This window comes from Thamnophis elegans, chromosome 2 (genome assembly GCF_009769535.1).
Source record: "Thamnophis elegans isolate rThaEle1 chromosome 2, rThaEle1.pri, whole genome shotgun sequence".
NCBI classification, from domain to species: domain Eukaryota; kingdom Metazoa; phylum Chordata; class Lepidosauria; order Squamata; family Colubridae; genus Thamnophis; species Thamnophis elegans.
Window position 1 is genome coordinate 126,827,133 of NC_045542.1, and position 20,540 is coordinate 126,847,672.

Sequence of the window (20,540 nt, forward strand, 5' to 3'; positions counted from 1 at the left end):
GGCAAATCATGATGTCTTGGAGTTTTTTCAATATTTTATTTGTTTTCAGCACACCAAAATACACGGAAATTACATGAAAATAATCAAACAGCTTTTTAGTCGCAGACCTGTGTACAGTTCATATATTGGTGAATGGAGAGAGATTACAGTTCATATGTTAGCTGTACCTAATTTTTTACTTTGTCAACATTTTAATTATTCAGTACAAGTTATCAGCAGACTTGAATAAGAAATCGTTCCCTCATGCTCAATTTTGCACACTTTCACATTTTCTCTTCTTGATTCTGTATTTGGTCAGGGCTGTTCAGGAGAGGACAAACATTTGGGTCTGGGTAGTTGTCAATTCTTCTTTGGAGGAGGGGGAAGTCCTGCTGACTCTTAAGGAGGCATTGGTAGTTCCTTTCCTCAAGGCATCATCGTTCAACCCAACTAATTTGGACAACTTCCATTCAGTTTACAAACTTCCCTTTTTTAAGAAGGCTGTAGAAAAAGTCATTGCATGGCAGCTTCAAAGGACTGGAGGAAGCAGATTATCTGGACCCCTTTGGATCCAGATTCAAGACAGGATATAACATTGAGACAACATTAGTTGATCTCTGGTAGGAGCTGGATGAGGGTCCCCTTTAAAGCCCTTCATGGCTTAGTACCAGGTTACCTGAGGACCATCTTCTTTCATCATTCCATCCAATTTGCTGGCTTTTCAAAAGGCCTTGAAAACTTGATTGTGTGCCTGGGTCTGGAGTCCTGATTCCAAAACCAGAACACACATGCCTGTGTGTGCACCAGAATGCCAGAAACCTGAAGACCAGCTGGCCAGTGCACATACATGCGTCCGCCAGCTGGTCTTCGGATTTTTGGCGCACACATGCCTGTTTTTTGGCCATTTTTACATCTTTTTTCAGGCTGCTTTCAAGGTCATTTTCAGGCCATTTTTTGGGCTGGTTTTGAAGAACAGTCTGAAAATGACCCCAAAACAGCATTTTTGGCTGTTTTGGGGGGCATTTTCAGGCACTCCAGTATCCATGAAGACCAGCTGTGCATGTGTGTGCTGGAAACAGACCAACTGGCAACAGCGTGTATGCCCACAGAGAGGGCCCTACATGCCACCTCTGGCACACGTGCCATAGGTTCGCCATCACAGGGTTATAATATCGCTGACTGCTATTTGTATTTAATATCTTTTTGTATTGTGCTTAATTATTTTGATTGTTTTTTATGATTGTTCACTACAAGAGTTACTGGTTTGAGATGAGAGGCTGGATGAATGACAGCATGGGTGGATGCATAAAATACTTTGAAAGTTTTTTTTTAATGCATTCTCTGTTTGCTTTCCTTAGCCTGTAAAAATGAGGTACCAAATGGAGTATAAAATTTAATATTTTTTCTTAAGGTGTTGCACCAGGACAAGTAACAGTAGTTTAAAACAAAAGATAGGATTCCCCGAATTTGATTTAAATTCCCTTGGGAAAAGAAAATGGCTTGTAACAGAGTTTGTTGTGCAGCTTAATTCAAGTATCTTCTGCTTGGATTCTGAGGATGTTTTCTACTCACTTATTATATAATATTTGCAAATTGTTTCTATGCATTGTCAGCATGTAGCGTGAAAGGGATACCTAGCTGTCTTTAAACTGCTGTAACATCTTTTTAGCCTTTGAAACAAAAATATACTTTCAAGTCTCTAGTTGCTTTTTACAACAAAACACACAATTCCTCTAAAAATCTAATCAAGCAATTATACGGTTACATTTTCAACAGCTATTTGGGTGAAATTATATACCATGAAAATCCAGGAATTTATAAATTTTATATTTTTTCATTTATATCATAGATTTATTTTTATGTATTTATAAATAAACCACTTTCATTGTTGAATTACTGCTTTATGATAATTGGTCAACTACAAATAAACACAACAGAATATTATAGAAGAGGAAACTGCAAATTTTAATTGCATGTTGAATGTATGAGCATAATTGTCCTAAACATAATAATACATAACCTATAGCATATAGGTTGTATATGACAGACACCTAAAACATTAAATGCCTATATATTTATGCACTTTGCTGGAAATGTAAAAAAATATTTCAAATGATACAGGAACAAAACTACTTCACCCAAACTGAATTGGGTGAATTGTGTAATTCTTCCAGTTACTTTTGCTATTCTTCTTTACTGCTTTTCTCTTGAACAAGTAGCAATAGCATTTAGGCTACATACCACTCCACAGTGCTTTACAGCACTCTCTGGGTGGTTTACAATGTAGGTATTATTTGACAATTGCCCTCAGCAATCTGGCTCATCATTCGATCTTGGAAGAATGGAAGGCTAAGTCAAACTTTGAGCCCCATCAGGATCGAACGCCTTATGACTGCAGGAGTGCTTCAAGCCACCACCTGCACCTATCTCCCCTCAACTATGCCTTTTTGATTCCCCTGCACTCTGCCTTGCAGGATAGCAAGCTCCTCCATAACTGCACATCTCTGAATCTGGTTCAAAGGGGGGTTCCTACCGGTTCGGCCGAATAGATAGTAACTCAGCTGACCATGCCCCCAAACCAGTTCTATTAGTGGCACTGTAGGAGCCACCATCTTGTTTTTTGCTTCTGTGCATGTGCAGAAACAATTTTTTTAACTACTGCGCATGCGCGCATAGCGGGAATCAAGCACGCATGCACGCAAAGCATGTCCCTGAGTGAACTGGCAGTAACAGAAGCAAGAACCCACCCCTGGTCTGGTTGCCAGGCACTGGGAAACCTCAGCCATCCCAGCACAGCACAGCAGACATTCACATGCCCAGCTGCCTTCTCTCTCAGTTCCCTCCACCTGCCTTTCGCCTTTTGTGCCCAGCTGCTACAGCCAAAGCAGAAGCATGTTGCTCTCTTTGCCCATCTCCTGGCTGGTGGATGAAAATGAGTTTTGCAAATTGATCCCATAGTTACGTTTTCTTGACTATTTGCCAGCTCCATGCACAATGAGACTAAGAAGTTTCTAGAAGTAAGCATACTGCTGCATAACAGAACAAATTTGTTAAGCAATAGAGCTTGTTGAACATTGTTGTTTTTGGAGGTGTTGGAAAATATTCTGCTTGGAACAGCTCTGCAGGAAAACAGTGCTCACACACTCAGGATGGGTTCTTGTGTTATTGCAAAGGCTATGTGAGCAATAAATAGCATGGGTGGTGCATTCTGTCCAAAGGAAGGAGGTACAAGTTTTGCCAGTCTCTCAGTGGGAAAGACTGCAATACACAAAACAATTATTTGCAAAATACAGTAAGGCGGATAAGCTTGCCTTGAAGGAGAAACAGGTGGCTGTGTTTCATTTATGTTTGCAAGCTGTTTAGGAGGTCTGAGAGAGATGCAAGCAAGACGAAGTGTGCAGAGATAGAGATAGAGGAAAGCTCAGGAAAATAAACAAGCTAATTAGAAACAATAGTGGATAAGAACATCCTTAGAAGAGAAAAGGATCAACAGTTAAAGATTTGCAAAAAAGAAAACAATATGTTGGAAAAGGGCAGGTAGATGGAATAATAGCAAAAAGCAAATTATGTGTTTAACTGATTGCTGAGTGCTGCTAACAGTAGCTTCAAAGCAAAAGTGTTCCTGCTGTCCAATGATACAGCAATTAAATAATCAGTCTAGAAAATCTTCTTTACATGCTATGAGCTTAAAAATAGATGATTATGATTTCTGGGAGGAAACTGATTATCCCCAGAAAGTCCAATGTGCACTTTATCTGGCAAAATGATAAAGGCTATCCTTGAAGCACAGAATAAATACGTGTAAAATTGCCCAATCATGCCACAGGAGGACAACCTTGAGGACATTCCACAACTACGGCTACTAAAGTTTCTCCACACGAAACTCAGTAGATAGCTTGAAATGTCCTTACAGTTTTCTAAGAAGGACTTGTAAGCTATACTACCCAGCAAAAATAGCTCTCTTGGGTTTACAGGAAGTAGGAATAATAATTCCCCCTCTTACATGACATTATAATGCATTTACTGTAGTTAAGGTGACAGCTAATATTACATGCAGCTGGTGCAAAGAAAAAGAGGAACTTCAGGATCCTTATAGATTTGGAACCTTGTGAAGATAACACATATTTGAAGCATGCTTTTGAATGCAACAATCCCAATTTTGGGGGCTGCAATATTGAAGAACCTGTGTTGAGTTCATCAGAGGATTAGTCATAGAACTAAAAGGACCATAAAATTATTTGTCAGAAATACTTTGCTTTTTATATAAACAGACTTCCAGAAAGTTAACAGTAAATTGTTGGAAACATTCCAGAAGTTGCAAGTCTGGTTTTACCTATGTTTGCTTGAATTACCACAGGAATTAATATTCCTGTGGTAACTTAATGTTTGAATATTGTAAGGATATTCTACAGAAGGTGTCAAACCTGTGGCATGCGGGCCAGATGTGTCACGTGCTAGCCACGCCTACCCCCAAATTAGCAAAGGGGGGAAAAGTTGTGATACGTCATGTGACAGTATGCAATCTACAGAATGGAAGAGGACTTGGTGTTATTTCAGGTTATGGATTCATAAATATTTGTCAAGTATGACAAAAACATATTACAATAGGAAGAATATAAAAGTAGAATGCATGATGAAGCTACTTCAGCTGTTTGTTTAGCTTACTTTTCTATCATTCAGGTATCTTTTAAATATGTATTTAGTAGTTTTGATATTGAAATGTAGTGCATTTTATTGCGTTGAAGCTACCGTATTTTCACCCATATAACCCGCCCACGCAAATAACCCGCAGGTTTTCAAGATCGTGTAAAATATTTTCCGTATACCCCGCCCTCTTATATAACCCGCGACGAGTAAGCCATCGGACCTCCCCATTATAACTAATCGGCAAACATTACATTAGCGCTATTCCATCGGACCTCCCCATTAAAACCAATCGTCAAACATTGCATTAGCGCTATTCCATCGGACCTCCCCATTAAAACCAATCGGAGGAGAAAGCCTGGGCGAGCTGGGGAGGGGTTGGATGAACGGAGGAGAAGGGAAACTGCTGAGATCGGGGAAGGCACGGGAGGCAGGAACGGAGGAGAAAGCCTGGGCGAGCTGGGGAGGGGTTGGAGGAACGGAGGAGAAGGGAAACTGCTGAGATCGGGGAAGGGATGGGAGGCAGGAACGGAGGAGAAAGCCTGGGTGAGCTGGGGTGGGGTTGGAGAAACTCAACTCAAGGGAGAGATCTTGAAATTCAATAGGAAAAAAATATATTTGTGAGTTGAGTTGAGGCAGTATCAAATAGCTTTACAATGATTAAAAAATGAACAATTTCCCTAAATAAGGACAACATGCCATAAAATGATTTCATAAAAGATTGGTATATAATACCTCATTTTAGAGTAATTAAATAGAAATGGTATCATTACTGAAAGTTTTTGTAGTTTAAAAAAATGCATTTCTGAATCCATATGATGTTTGGAGGGATAGTATTTACATCTCCATAAGATTTCACTCTAAATGTTACATGTAGAGCAGATGTTCCAATCGTCAAACATTGCATTAGCGCTATTCCATCGGACCTCCCCATTAAAACCAATCTTCTCCTCCATTCCTCCAACCCCTCCCCAGCTCGCCCAGGCTTTCTCCTCCGTTCCTGCCTCCCGTGCCTTCCCCGATCTCAGCAGTTTCCCTTCTCCTCCGTTCCTCCAACCCCTCCCCAGCTCGCTCAGGCTTTCTCCTCCGTTCCTGCCTCCCGTGCCTTCCCCGATCTCAGCAGTTTCCCTTCTCCTCCGTTCCTCCAACCCCTCCCCAGCTTGCCCAGGCTTTCTCCTCCGTTCCTGCCTCCCATGCCTTCCCCGATCTCAGCAGTTTCCCTTCTCCTCTGTTCCTCCAACCCCTCCCCAGCTCACCCAGGCTTTCTCCTCCGTTCCCGCCTCGGGAGGAACGGAGGAGAAGGGAAAGTGCTGAGATCAGTTAACAGATTAGTTAATCTGTTAGTCGCTGTCGTGTAAAATATTTTCCGTATACCCCGCCCACTTTTATACCCCGCAGGGGCATGCGGGGTAGGTAAAAACGCATATTGCCCGCGGGTTATATGGGTGAAAATACGGTATGTCACGTAAAACTACTATTGGGGTCTATTGATACAGTTTTGTCTATTTTACTTTGTAATAAAAAAATGGAAAATAATTTTTAGACTCATAGAATTGTATTAAAATAAATTCTGTTAAGACTACAGAAAATATCCCAGGGAATTTCAGTACTTGCTTCAAAACTATTTTTGAAGTGACTATTATCTGAAACAGAATAACACAAGGGGAATTTTTAAGAAAGCACTCATAAGAAAAAGAAAAGAAAAGAAGTAGCTGCTTTGCTTATTTTACTAAATAAATACTAACCTTATGGCACTCTTGTTATTGTTACTATGAGACTCAGAAGGATAAAGGTACAGAAATAGAATTTCACTTCCTTTTCAACCCTAGAATATTCCTTTCACTAAAACATCTTAACTTGCAAATTCCATGAATTAAAGCCTGTACTAGTCCCGAAGGAGTGAAGGTATATATTTATTTGTAAAACATCAGCAGCAAAATTCTAGTATGAAGGACTTTAAACTTTTCACCATTGTGCTTAATTTCTTTAATGCAAAGGATAATAACAGAAATCCCTTTATTTTTCTATCTTTTGATTTTTTTTAGCTTATTATTTCTTACTCCCATCCTGTACCTCATGTAACATTGCTTTAGAAAGAACAGTGTTTTGAATGTCTGTGGATATAAGCAAAAAATGAAAGTACTTTTACGGTTTGTTTAGACTTTCAAAGAGTTTTCTTCATTCTACAGGCCATATTGTGGGATAGATGTAAATAATTTGGGTTAGAGTTAATGTCCAGGGTTGTTTTTGCCTTCTGGTGTATTCTCTGCTCCAGCATATTGCTCCCATTAAGGATAATGGTGCTTTGATAGCCGAAAGTGTAAAAGACCTGCAAGCTCCAGTAATAAAAGTCAAGGAACACAATGAAAAAGTGGATGTAAATTAAAAATAAAGACTAAACTAATGACAACAAGTAGAACAACCAGTAGTAGATCTGGCAATGAAGATACTAAACTGGTAGACAGATTCTGCCTTTTAGGATCAACCATCAACACTAGTGAAACAAGCAGTCAAGAAATATGCCACAGTCTAGCACATCTAGCAGTATGGCCATAGAAAAGATATAAACAGATGCCACGATGCATTTATTCCTACAAAGATAAGAATAGTTCAGCCAATGTTATTCTCCATGATACTCTATGGGAGTGAAAGTTTGACCTTCAAGAAGCTGGAGAGAAAGAATATTGATGCTTCTGGAATTTGTTGTTAAAGAAAATGCCTGAGAATACCCTCAATAGCCTAGAAAATGAAGCAATGGATCATTGAACAGATAAACTCAGAACTCTCACTCAAAGATCATGACTAGACTAAATCATCATACTTTGGACACATTATGCAAAGTCCTGGCTCTCTCTAACACTGGCAAAACATATTGGCACATAAGTAATCAATAATAGAACTGAGTCAGAATCAATCACTTTCAACTTATAACAAAATAACTGTCATAACCGGACTGTGGGGGTAAGTTGCTGACTCAATTTGCTAAAAAATTTGTAAACTGCTTAGAGAGGGTGAAAGCCCTATGAAGCGGTATATAAGTCTAATAAATAAATAAATAAATAAATAAATAAATAAATAAATAAATAAATAAATAAAATGAAGTAATTCTTAAGGTATGTTAACAAAACATGAGTTAAGCACCTATACTTTGTAGGAAATAATTCTAGACAAGTGATAGTAAGTCAGCAGACACTGAAATATCAGTTTAAGTATCCTAAAAGTATAAAAAATCTTTGCCTGCCTGTAGTTCATGTTATACATGTGAACAAGAGTCAATATTCATAATGCTTATTTCTATAATGCACATCTATGCATACTACAGGGGAAAATGCAAAGATAAGACAAGATGCATTCTTCATCATGACTGTAAATGTAGGGTTTCCAGTTTTGACCAAAATTAGTATGCCTTTAATAGTATACAGTGCAATATAAATTAAAAATAAGATATGTAGCCAGGAAAACAAAATGGGCCACCTTTCACTTCAATCTGGAAGAATTAGAGTGACTGGGTTATAAAACTGATTAATTACAAAGCAGTACATCAATACCTTTTGATCTGTTTTCCAATACATGTTTTTTTCTCACTCCTGCTCCCTTCCTCAAGAATATAGCAGTAGACTTATATACCGCTTCATAGGCCTTTCAGGCCTCTCTAAGCGGTTTACAGAGAGTCAGCATATTGCCCCCAACAATCTGGGTCCTCATTTTACCCACCTCGGAAGGATGGAAGGCTGAGTCAACCCTGAGCCGGTGAGATTTGAACCGCTGACCTGCTGATCTAGCAGTAGCCTGCAGTGCTGCATTTAACCACTGCGCCACCTTGGCTCTAAGAGCCAAGGAGAGCCAAGGAGAAGAGGGAGATGAAAGTGTTTATCAGATTTATAAAGACTTACTATATCAGATGCAAGACTACTCATCAAAAGAGTATAATTTAATTTAAAACATTAGTCATTATCAGTACATCTGCTCAATTAGAAATGCTACGACTGACATTTTACTATTCCATTTAATTTGGTAAAAGAGTGTTTTTATATATAAATTATGGAGCCCTGAGGTGCGTTAAAAGAAGAATATTGGCTATATTGTTACAATTATGCATTGATTATATCTTGGGGGGGGGAATGGACTATTATTTCAAGGAAAACAATAATATGTACTAATTTTATCACAACAAAACAGATTACACTGATGTATTTTGAAGGATTTTCTTTAAAAATCTTACATCAGTTGAAGTACTTACTTTTATGGGGTGGATTCTCTTAAATTAATAAAATTAAGGGCTAAAATAATCAAATAGCCAGCAATGTTGTTCAGCAGAGTATAATACACCACAAATGGGAACTACGATTTTTTGCTTGATTACAGACTCACTGCTTTTATCATTATTATAAAGCTGTAATAACCTGTTTTTAGTGCTGATTTAATAATTATTAAAAAAAAGGACAGCACTTTTGCCTCCTTGAACAGCATAATCCTAAACCAGTTCAACTGTGTACAAAATTGCAGGCTTTATTTCTTAGAGGCAATTATTTGGGAGCGTACACAAACAACGTTCTCTTTCTAAACATAATAGCAGCATTTCTGTTGCAATGTCAGTAGCTTGATAAATGCATCAATGTAATGGAGCACGGAAGGAATGGGGAAACCTCACAGCAGGAAGAGGAAGTAAAACAAAATATGTTCACTTGGTTTTCCTTATTGCAGCTGTTCTCTCTAGTTCCATAAAACCAATGAATTGGTGAAACTGATTAAACCACATGCAGTTCTTGGTTAGCTTCTCTCGTAAAGGAAGCTTTATACGTTTGTCTATAAAATGCTACCCAAGCATATATGTGCCTAGAGACTACAGACACGTGGTAAGAGTTGGGTTGTTGAAACTAAGCAGAGCTTGCCCTGTAAGATAGCTGCTGAATGGGAGACTATTGGGATTTTGCAGAAAAAGCATTATTTGCTTGTGGGATTAAAATGGGTATTAAGATGCAAAACCAACTGAAAAATATATATGCTAGTTTAAAAAAATGAACAAACACACAGACAAAACATCAGTGTGATGAAGAGAGAACACATATAGAAATGAGGTTTCAACAATTGCATAGGTAATACCAAACATTCTTCAGTAGATAAAGAAATATACTAATATAAAATTGTACTGATAAAGGGAGTCAAAAGTTATTAATATGTGGCTTTACATTCTGGAACAGTGTGATGTATTTAATTGCAGTTAATAATTTTTTCTAGTCTTGCTCCCAATCTGTTACGATTGCATTTAGCAAAAAAATTGTATTATTTATTTTGCAGTGCTGTTCTGTTCATTTTTCTTCTTACTCTGCTGAGTGGTCTGTGGTTTGCTGGCACAAACACCTGTATTATTATCAGAACATTGCTCATTTTCTGAAGAAAAGAGATGCAAAAACAAATGTTTTTGAAACAAAAACAATGTATCCAGTTTAAGAGTTTTACAAACCATGGACCATATGTGTGAGCATGAAATTCACTTTATTATTTTCAGTTACTCGTGTTTTTTTTTTATTAATACAATTTTCTGTAGATGAGAAAGGAATTTCTCACCTGATATGAAACCTGAGAAAGAATAATTAGCATGCAGGAAGAAATTGTGAGTGCAATTGTGAGTGTGAGGATTTTTCCTCTAAAAAAGAAAACAACAAATTTGGCAATTATATTTTTGAAGTACTTAATTCATATAAGTATCTGTATATTATATCTATCTATCTATCTATCTATCTATCTATCTATCTATCTATCTATCTATCTATCTATCTCTCTCTCTCTCTCTCTCTGTGTGTGTGTGTGTCTGTCTGTCTATCTGTCTGTCTGTCTCTCTGTGTGTTTTCATATATATTTCAAGAAAGTAGCTTTTCAGAAATCTACATGCAAATTTCATTTTTTTAAACTTTCCAAGATCTACAAATTCACAGATATCTTACTGGAACTCAAGCTGAGGAACTATCTGGTGAAGGTAATATCTTACCTTTTACTATCAGGTTCCCAGTGCTGCTGGCTACGCCAAAATGATTTGTTGCTATACATGTATAACTCCCAGCATCTGCTTTGGTAACATTGGCAATTTTTAGAGTTCCATCTTCCAAAAGAGTATGCCTGTAAATGGATAAATGCAAGTAATATTTAAATAAATAGAATAAATGATGTATTTTAAAACAATTTAAACAACTAAGGAACAATTAGCATTTTTATGGAACTTGATATGTAAGAATTTTCTGGAGGCTGCAAAGCATTACACCATTTTCATAAGTTCTCCCTTTATCAGTTTGGCAACTCTATATAATGCACAAGTCATTGGAAAAATCAAGACACTATCACTTAAGAACTTTAAAATAGAAAATTGTTCTATTATAATAGAGAAGACTAGCTTACTTAATGTTGCTTAATTTTGGATGAGTACTTCTAGATTATTACAGCAAATCTGTGATGCACATAGAATGTGGTAGGCTTTAAGGATCACATGAATGAACCACATCACAATCATGAACCAACAGTCCATTTTTTTTAACAGGCGTATGATCTATAAGCATTTTCTTCCTCCGTTGTGACTTCCAATTCACAGAAAAATCAATTCAATTGCCCAAAAGTACAAGTAGCATTAATATTTATGATATCGTTGGATTAAAGCCCAAAAGATGTCAGCTTCTGATGTGTGAGAGACAAAAGGCATCTGCATATGATAGAACCATGAACAAGAGACATTTGTTAGAATAGAAATGTAAGACTGAACATTGACTTTCTGGGAATCAACAAACTGAGATGGACTGAAATAAGTCGCTTCACATGAGAGGAATATTGGATCTATTGCAGATAAGAAATAATAGAAGAAGTTGAGTAACTATTATTATTAACAAAAGAGTGTCAAATCAGTGATTGGATTCACCCCTAAAATGATAGAATGAACTCAATTCAAGTCCAAGTCAAGCCAAACAAGATCATGACAATCCATTCAATGCTCTAAACTACAGATGCACAAGAAATGAAATTTGAACACTTCTATGATGACTTGCAGCATTTTATTGATACAACATCAAAAACAGATGTCATGTTAAATACAGGGAATATAAAGCACGTGGAATAATGGGAAAAAATGACATATAAAAAGAATCTGGAGATGGACTAGCAGTGGTCTGCCAAGACCATTCAGAGTTTATGGTAAATGCTTTCTTTCCAAAATCTAAAAGATTACTTTATTGCACACTGTGAATGAACAACACCAAAATCAAAATGATTCCCATATTTTTCGGCGTATAAGACACATCTTTTTTCCTAAAAAAAGTGGCTGAAAATCTGGATGCATCATACACTGAATACAGCATTTTTGGCCTCCCGAAACCTCCCCTTCACCAAAATGGTCATGCAGAGCCTTTAGGAGGCTTTTATTATTTATTTATTTATTTATTTATTTATTTATTTATTTATTTATTTTATTGTTTATTGTTTATTTATAAAATTTATATGCCGCCCAATCCCGAAGAGCTCCGGGCGGCTTACAAAAAAGAGAAAAAAAAAGACACATAACGAACACATAATGAAAAAAAAAACGGTTTAAAATAGCAACACCTCATACATTCATTCTAATCGGGACTGGACCTCAACAGTGAAGTCAACAGCCAAGTTTTTACAGTTTTCCTGAAGGGCAGAAGTGAGTGAAAAATGGGCGTTTTTTGCTCAGTTTTGCCCTCCAGCCCCCAGGAGCATTCTATAAGCCTCCTAAATGCTATGAATGACATTTTTTTTGCAAAAAAATGGGCCTTTTTTTGCAAAAAAAATGGGCTATTTTTGCTTGTTTTTTGCTTCCCCACTCCCCAGGAGCACTCTACAAGTCTCCTAAAGCCTATTCCTGCCCTTTTTGGGGAAAAAACAGGCCCATTTTGGGAGGTCTACAGAATGCAAAAACTTTTTTTAAAAATTTGCCTCTTCAAAATCTTGCTGCGTTTTATACTCCTGTGCATCTTATACTCCGAAAAATACGGTATATATTTTGCAAACAAAGATGGAGAGTGATTAAATCAATAAAGATTGTAGCTCAGATCACAAAGTCTTCTACCAAAATTAATTAAGACCTATTCTACAAAACACCTGAAGGCAGGATGAGAAGTAATGGATAGAAACTTATCAAGGAGATATCTGATCTATAACTAAGGAGAAATTTTCTGACAATGAGAAAAATTCATCAGTGGGATGGCTTGCCTCCAAAAATTGTATGTGTTCCATCATTGGAGGTTTTTAAGGAGAGATTGGATAGCCACTTGTCCAGAATGATAAATGGTCATCTTCTTGAGAAAAGGTTGAACTAAAAGACTTCCAAGGATCTTTCCAACTTTAACAGGTTTGTTAAAAACAACACATTCCAAACCAATCTTATTTTATCCTTTGACAGAGTAACTAAATTAGTAAACCAGTAAAATGCTGGGACATAGTATACTTACTATGCTTACTTCAGCAAGGCATTATTGATTGATTGATTGATTGAGAGTTTATTTATATGCCGCCCTTTTTCCTGGGGGGACTCAGGGCGGCTCACAACTCGAAGGGGGGGGTAAAACAAACATTTAACACGTAAAACAGTACATAATTAAAAGCACAACATTCATACCATTCGGGTGGGTTACAGTCTTTAGCCCCAGGCCTGACGGGATAGCCAGTTTTTAAGGGCTGTGCGGAAAGTCTGGAGGGTGGTGAGGGTACGAATCTCCACGGGGAGATCGTTCCATAGGGTCGGAGCTGCCACCGAGAAGGCTCTCCTCCGCGTAGTTGCCAGTCGGCATTGATCGGCAGATGGAACTTGGAGGAGGCCTAATCTATGGGATCTAATGGTCGCGTGGAGGTGGTTGGCAGTAGGCGGTCTCTCAAGTACCCAGATCCACTACCATGAAGGGCTTTATGGGTGACAAGTAGCACCTTGAAGCGTATCCGGAGATCGACAGGTAGCCAGTGTAGCTCGCGGAGGATAGGTGTTATGTGGGTGAAGCGAGGTGCACCCACAATCGCTCGCGCGGCCGCATTCTGGACTAGCTGAAGTCGCCGAATACTCTTCAAGGGCAGCCCCATGTAGAGCACATTGCAGTATTCCAGCCTAGAGGTCACAAGGGCACGAGTGACTGTTGTGAGAGCCTCCTGGTTCAGGTAGGGGTGCAACTGGTGCACCAGGCGAACCTGGGCAAATGCCCCCCTGGTCACAGCTGACAAATGGTGTTCAAAAGTCAGCTGTGGGTCCAGGAGGACTCCCAAGTTGTGGACCCTGTCTGAGGGGTGTAGTGTTTGACCCCCCAGCCTGAGAGATGGAACACTTGCCAAATTAGTGGGAGGGAAACACAACAGCCACTCGGTCTTATCTGGGTTGAGCACAAGTTTGTTAGCCCTTATCCAGTCCCTAACAGCTTCAAGGCCCTGGTTCATCACGTACAAAGTAGTCCTCAACCTACTTCTTGATAAATTAGAAAGATGTGCAGTCACCATCAGATGGATTTGTAACACCATCACCAGATAGATTTTTAACTAGCTTACAAATCATACTCAATAAGTAGTCTTTAATGGTACTACATCTACGTGGAGAGAAGTAAGTTAGTGTGGTACCACAAGGTTTCGTCTTGGGCCCAGTACTCTTCAATATCATTATAAATGACTTTGATGAGGGAATAGAAGGGGAATTCATCAAATTTCAGATGACACTAAGCTGGCAGGAATAGCCAACACCCTAGAAGACAAGCTCAGGATCTAAAAAGAGATTGATAGCCTTGAAGTTTAATGTGGAGAAAAGCAAGGTTTTATACCTAGGCAGGAAAAACCAAAGTTATGAGTACAGATTAGATGAAACCTGGCTTAAAAACTGTAAGAGGGACCTTGGAGTCCTAACAGACTATCACTTAAACATGAGCCAGCAGTACATGGCAGCAGCCAAAAAAGCTGTTGTAGAACTTTTTTGTAGAGCATAGAATTTAAACCATGTGAAATATTAGTACTGCTATATAAAGCCTTAGTGAGACAACACATGGAATACTGCATCCACTTTTGCTCACTAAATTACAAAAAAGATGTTGAGACTTTGGAAGGAATGCAAAAAAAGAGCAACTAAGATGATTAAGGGCCTGGGCACAAAAACATATGAAGAATGGTTGCAGGAATTAGATATGGCCAGTCTAATGATGATTAATAGTGATATGATAGCTGTATTCCAATATTTGAGTGGCAGACACAAAGAAGAGTGTGTCAACTTATTTTCCACAGCCCCAGAAAGCAAGACAAGAAACAATTGGTAGAAACTGATCAAGGAGAGAAGAAACTGGGAATTAAGAAGAAGCTTACTAACTGTGCGGACAAATAACCAGTGGAACAGCTTGCCTTCAAAAGTTGTAAGTGCTTCATCACTGGAGGTTTTTAAAGAAAAGACTGGACATCCACCTATCTGAAATGATATAGACTCCTGCTTGAGCAGGGGGTTGACTAAAAGACCCCCAAAGTCCCTTCCATTTCAATCAAAAATGATTGCAATAATTTTTCAGCTGCTATAACTTACTATTTCAAAAGTATTGCAAAGAAGCAGTGTTCTGACAACATTAAAATGCTATTCATCAAAATGTGCTATGTTATATTGAGTTGGGGAACCTGGTCTTAACTAACAGCCAGTGATTTAATTAACTTCTATTTCTAGATAGAAATATACATAATATTGTTAAGTTCTGAATTCTGTTTTTCATCCAAACATGTATTTCCGTGTAACTGAGTCTAATATACATCACCAAATCATACCACTGAATGAGTCTACTGTATTTCAATAAGTAAATAATATAAAAGAACCCCCATTCAAACTGATAGCGGACTAAAACCATTAACAAAATTTGCAAATATGAAATAGAAAATGTATTGACAACTGCTTAATGTATTATGTTTGTTAATATAATCTATAAATGTATGTTAATAGCATTTTAGTACAACAACATTGAGAAAACTATTTAAAATATTAATGTAATAAATATTGATAAAAACAATACAACATCTGATATGATGGGAAGTCTTTTGACCCATGACATATTTTCTGAAGTTCTTATTAATGCTATCTACATGATGTTTATATGAATGTATTATTCAAGATATGGGTTTCCTGGTGAAAATTCATTTGCCAATTTAGTAATTTAAAAATATTTTCGACAACAAACCATTTATAGCTAATTTTAATACTAAATGAACTATTTCTAATAGACCTTGTTGAAAAAACTACCCAGTTAATTTAACTTTTACCAAGTTGAATAAATTCTGCTTAGGAAATTAGTACAAAATTAATGAGTGTGCACACAAACATAAGCACACATTCTCAAAGGTATACACCTAATGTTATTCAATCTCTTCTTACTTTTAAAAAGCTCAAGGCTATAATTTGGTCAGAAATGTCTGGTAGTGATTTCTTTAAGTTACAAAATGTTCGCCACATGCTTTCATTGCTTTTACACAATTTCAAAACAGATACATTTTATAGCTTTAATAATTACACATTCCTTCCTGGGACTTGCTGTGAGGATGATTCTATATCCATTAATTCTACCTGCTAACCTCTTTCCAAAAAACAGTTCAAATTACTAGCCTTAACTTTTATCCCATAAATTGTTTGGGGTCTCTTCACCTCAAAAAAAATTGTTTCTGCGATATATATGTGTTCATATCCAACATGTACCCATATTACCTTCAGGGTTTCTTTTCCAAATGTCTTTCATAAATAAGGACTATTTAATAGGAAAGAGAAAGGGCCAATGTAGGGTGACTGTAAAAGAGCAATAGAAAGATGATGCCTTTATTATTTATTTGGGGGAAGTGGGTTATATTAACAGTTAATCAACCAGTTGCTCTAACTCAGGCCTGCCAAACTAGTGGCCTGCAGGCCGGATGCGTTGTGCACAGGCCACCTCAGCTCTGTAAAAGCAACAAAAATAATAAAAATCAAGTGACGAGTCATTTCTGGTTTGCTCATAGACTCATTTTCCCCCTCTCTGGAGCCTTCAGGGAAGCCTCCTGAATGCTCTGGAGGGCTAAAAACGGCCCTATGAGCAAACCGGAAGTACGTCCCCGAACTTCTGGTTTGCCCATAGGCCTGATTTTTCGCACCCCAGAGGCTTCAGGAGGCTAGATGAAAAAAGCTATTTCACTCTAAGGCTATAATAATACTTTACTGAACCAGGCTATAGTGACAGAATCTTGAAAGTTTCCTGTATGTTGCTTCTCTGCCTCTTATATTTCTTTATTTCAGGAAGGAATCAACCTAAGGTCTAAATGAAGACCTGGATTGTTAGGGGCAATATGTTGACTCTCTAAAATTGCTTAGAGAGGGCAGTATATAAGTCTAAGTGCATTGCTATTGCTAAGCCTCTTTCCAATACTGTTTATTGTGTTCTGAATATTCCCTTGAAGGCCATATCCACTGTTCTTCAGTGTTGTAATATTACTTCCTTCTTGTCTGCAATAAAGCAACATATTTTGCATTGTTGGCTGTTAACTAATCAATGAATATGGGGTTGAGTTTTAAGCAGGGATTTATTGCCATGCCTGGATAAAGCCTGACAGAGATTACTGGAATGTTCTTTGAAGTACTATGAGTTATTACCAAAGGCAGGCCAATGTGGACCATAATGTAATCAAGATGAACTCCACTCAATGGATCCTAATGGCTTCTTATAAAATTTACTTATGCCACATTTACATTGGGTTTAATAAAATTTGTTCAGATTTTTAGTTGAATAATTTGTAATTATTTTAAACTTTATCATTAATCAGTTGAAATACTATTAAGTTTCACTTTCCATTCCTTAGGTACACATCATTTTGGAATGGCATTACACAGGGTGTTAAATGTTTGAATCATAAAGTGAATTGTTAGTGAATTATGTACAGAGATGTTGATATCAATATTTGATATCAAAAACAGGAGTAGGCTGTAGTTTAATGAAAAATGAATTTGGTTTTCTTGAAGGAATACATTTTAAAAATCAATGTGGAAAATTCTGGTATTTTACATAAAATAAATATTTATTCAATAAACATACAGTATAGACATAAAGTTCTAAGGAGATCTTTTAAGAAGATTAGAATCCACAGAGTTCTGAATGTAACAATTCTATTCAGCAGTATGAAGAAACTATTTTTACATATTTTTATAACCAAAATATATATCTTTATCAACAGATAATACAGGCTTACGACCACAATTGAGCCAAAAATTTATCTTGCTGAGTGAGACATCGGTTTGCCCCATTTTACGAACCTTCTTGCTATAGTTATTAAGTGAATTATTGCAGTTGTTAAGTTAGTAATATGATTGTCAAGCAGGCGTGGGCTTCAAAAATTTCAGCAATGGGTTGTCTGCCTGGTTGCTGGGTGGGCATGGCCTATTCAGCCTCCTGCACCAGATGGGGGCCATTTTCGCATTCCCCAGGCTCCAGAGGATTTCCCCAAGCCTCTGGGAAGGTGAAAACTGCTCCTCCCAGGCTCTGGAGGCCCTCCGGAGGCCGGAAAAAGGCCTGTCTCCAGCCTTTTGTGAGGCCCATTCCCCCTTCCTTGAGCCTCTGTGCAGGCCCTGCACGGTGTGGAGACTCCTGGGAGGGGCGCCAGGGGTGGGATTTGGAGGTTGTCCGAACTGGCCATAACTTTAGCTACTGGTTCTCCTGAACTTGGGCGAACGTGTAGCAGTCCACCCCTGTTGTTAAGTGAATCTGGCTTTCCATTTGACTTTGCTTGTCAGAAGGCCACAAAAGGGGATCACATGTTCCCAAGACACTGCAACCGTCATGAGTCAGTTGCCAACTGTCAGAATTTTGATCACATGACCATGGGGATTCTGCAACAGTTGTAAGCATGAAAAATGGCCGTAAGTCACTTTTTCAGTGATATAACATTGAAAAATCACTAAAGTAAGACTACCTGTATGAAAATAGTTCATGGACTTTCTTTTCTGAGCTAAACATGGAATATAGCTTTGCTGGGCTACAATGTCAATATGCTTCAAAATGTTTTTTATGAGCCATTAATCTTTTATAGAGCTTGGGCTCCCTTTAATATCTATGAATTCTGACAATCCTGGATAAAAAAAATTGGAGATGTAAATCTGCTGATATAATTTAGAAGCTGGGTTAACACACATGAGTTACATCTGGACTGCTTTTTAGCTATGTTTTTTATCAGCCATAAAAAAGAAAGTGATAATTGAGCACTGGGAAAAATGAAACTGATAATGAAGTATTCTGCATTTCTATAGCGATAGGTCATCTTATCTATTATGTATTACATTATCTGTAAAATACAGTAGCAGTTGATCTTTATGGCAGACAAGATATTTCAAAGCCACAGTGACTTAGAATGCATCTGGGTTTAGGAGATAAATCAATGCTCTTTTTATTAAAAGTAAAAGCATTTTGAACTTCAAAGACTTCAAAATGTGATGGGTACTTCCATGTTGCAGAGCTGTGTAGCTAACTCAGACCTTTAGGAAATCACATAAATGTAATAGAGTTTTGCATTTTAAAGTTGTGTCAATTAGAAAGTAGGACTTAAGTAGTAGGTCATATAGACATATTTACAAACATGGCTTCACGAAGCAATTCTGAATGTATTTTATTGAATCACCCTGCCTATGAAATCTCCATGGATCTGTTAAAGCTATTTTGTCACTCCATGCTTTTCAGCTTTAGATGACTTTGATCTATTGATTTGTCCCTGACCTATGATTCACTTAAAGATTCACTCTTACCTATAAAATGTACCAATAGAATATAGAAGAAGAAGAAAAAAACCTTGATACCTTGCAGCATGTTTTTTAAAAAATGACCAGCTAGTATCTTTTGCTATACAGGAATAAGTAGCCTCATTTTATGTTTTGGTGACTGGATTAAAACAATATTCTGAATACTTTATGCTCTAATAATGTCTTTGAAAATTTTTCATAATATACAAGACTGCAGCACCAGATTTGTTTTGTGCCATGCTCTGGAGATCATGTTGGGACAGATTAACAGAAACATAAAAGACAGAAGAATGTTGGAAAAAGAATGGGAGGTGCCATTTTCCAAATCAATTTTTAAAAGGTTGTGAAATATTGTGGCAAGACTGTAATGAACAAACTGATTTGTGGCTTCACTGACAACCTGTCGGTTATCAATTCCCCTTAGATACTCCAAAAAGTCCTTATTACCGGATTATGTGGTCATGCCTTGGGTTTCTATTGAACCAGCAACTTATTTATTCACCTTTCACTTATGGTTTGGTATTTTGGGTTGTTAGGATATTTACTATTGTGCTTTTTATATTTGAATTGGCTGTTTCTATATTCTTTTATATTATTTATTGTTGTGTGCTGCCCATAGTCACCTTGGGTGAGCTGGGCAGCTATATAAATTTGATAGATAAATAAATAAAACATAAGCAGGTGAAAGAGGTATGCTCCCTAAGGCTAATTCTTAGCCTTATATGCAGATGCTATTTATCAGATTCCTACAATACAGTTTATTAAAGCCAGATGGGAAACAAATAGGTGTTCCTTTTCCATTCTCATAGCTGAACCCTCACAGTAAGCAGCATTTCAATAACAAAGACAGTTTGTTAATGTCAAGTTTGCTCATCCCTCATATATCTTCATAAAAAACTTCTTAATCAAATATCTTTATAAACAGTTCTTTTAGTGCAAAGTATATTTATGAATATTGTTATTACTGTGGTGAAGGTTACACCATGCTGCAATGAGGAAATAAATTATGAATACATCATACGGGCTGTTTTTAAGCATATGTGAGAAATATACATCGTGCATAACTAGAAGGATGATTTTTTCACAATTCAATTTTATTTATCTGGTTCTAGTGCTCTCTAGGCATAAATCTTAGTGGCTGAAGTTTGTTTGTTTGGTAGCACAATAT

General features: G+C 37.3%; 1 protein-coding gene across 1 annotated transcript in view; it reads right to left on the minus strand.

Moving 5' to 3' along the window:
• Nucleotides 1-20,540, minus strand: part of LOC116503823 (contactin-4-like) — a 222,280-nt gene that overhangs the window by 57,585 nt on the left and 144,155 nt on the right. The window contains exon 9 of the mRNA XM_032210467.1: nt 10,613-10,740. Within this exon, the coding sequence (XP_032066358.1) occupies nt 10,613-10,740 (128 nt within the window). The remainder of the gene's footprint in view (nt 1-10,612; nt 10,741-20,540) is intronic.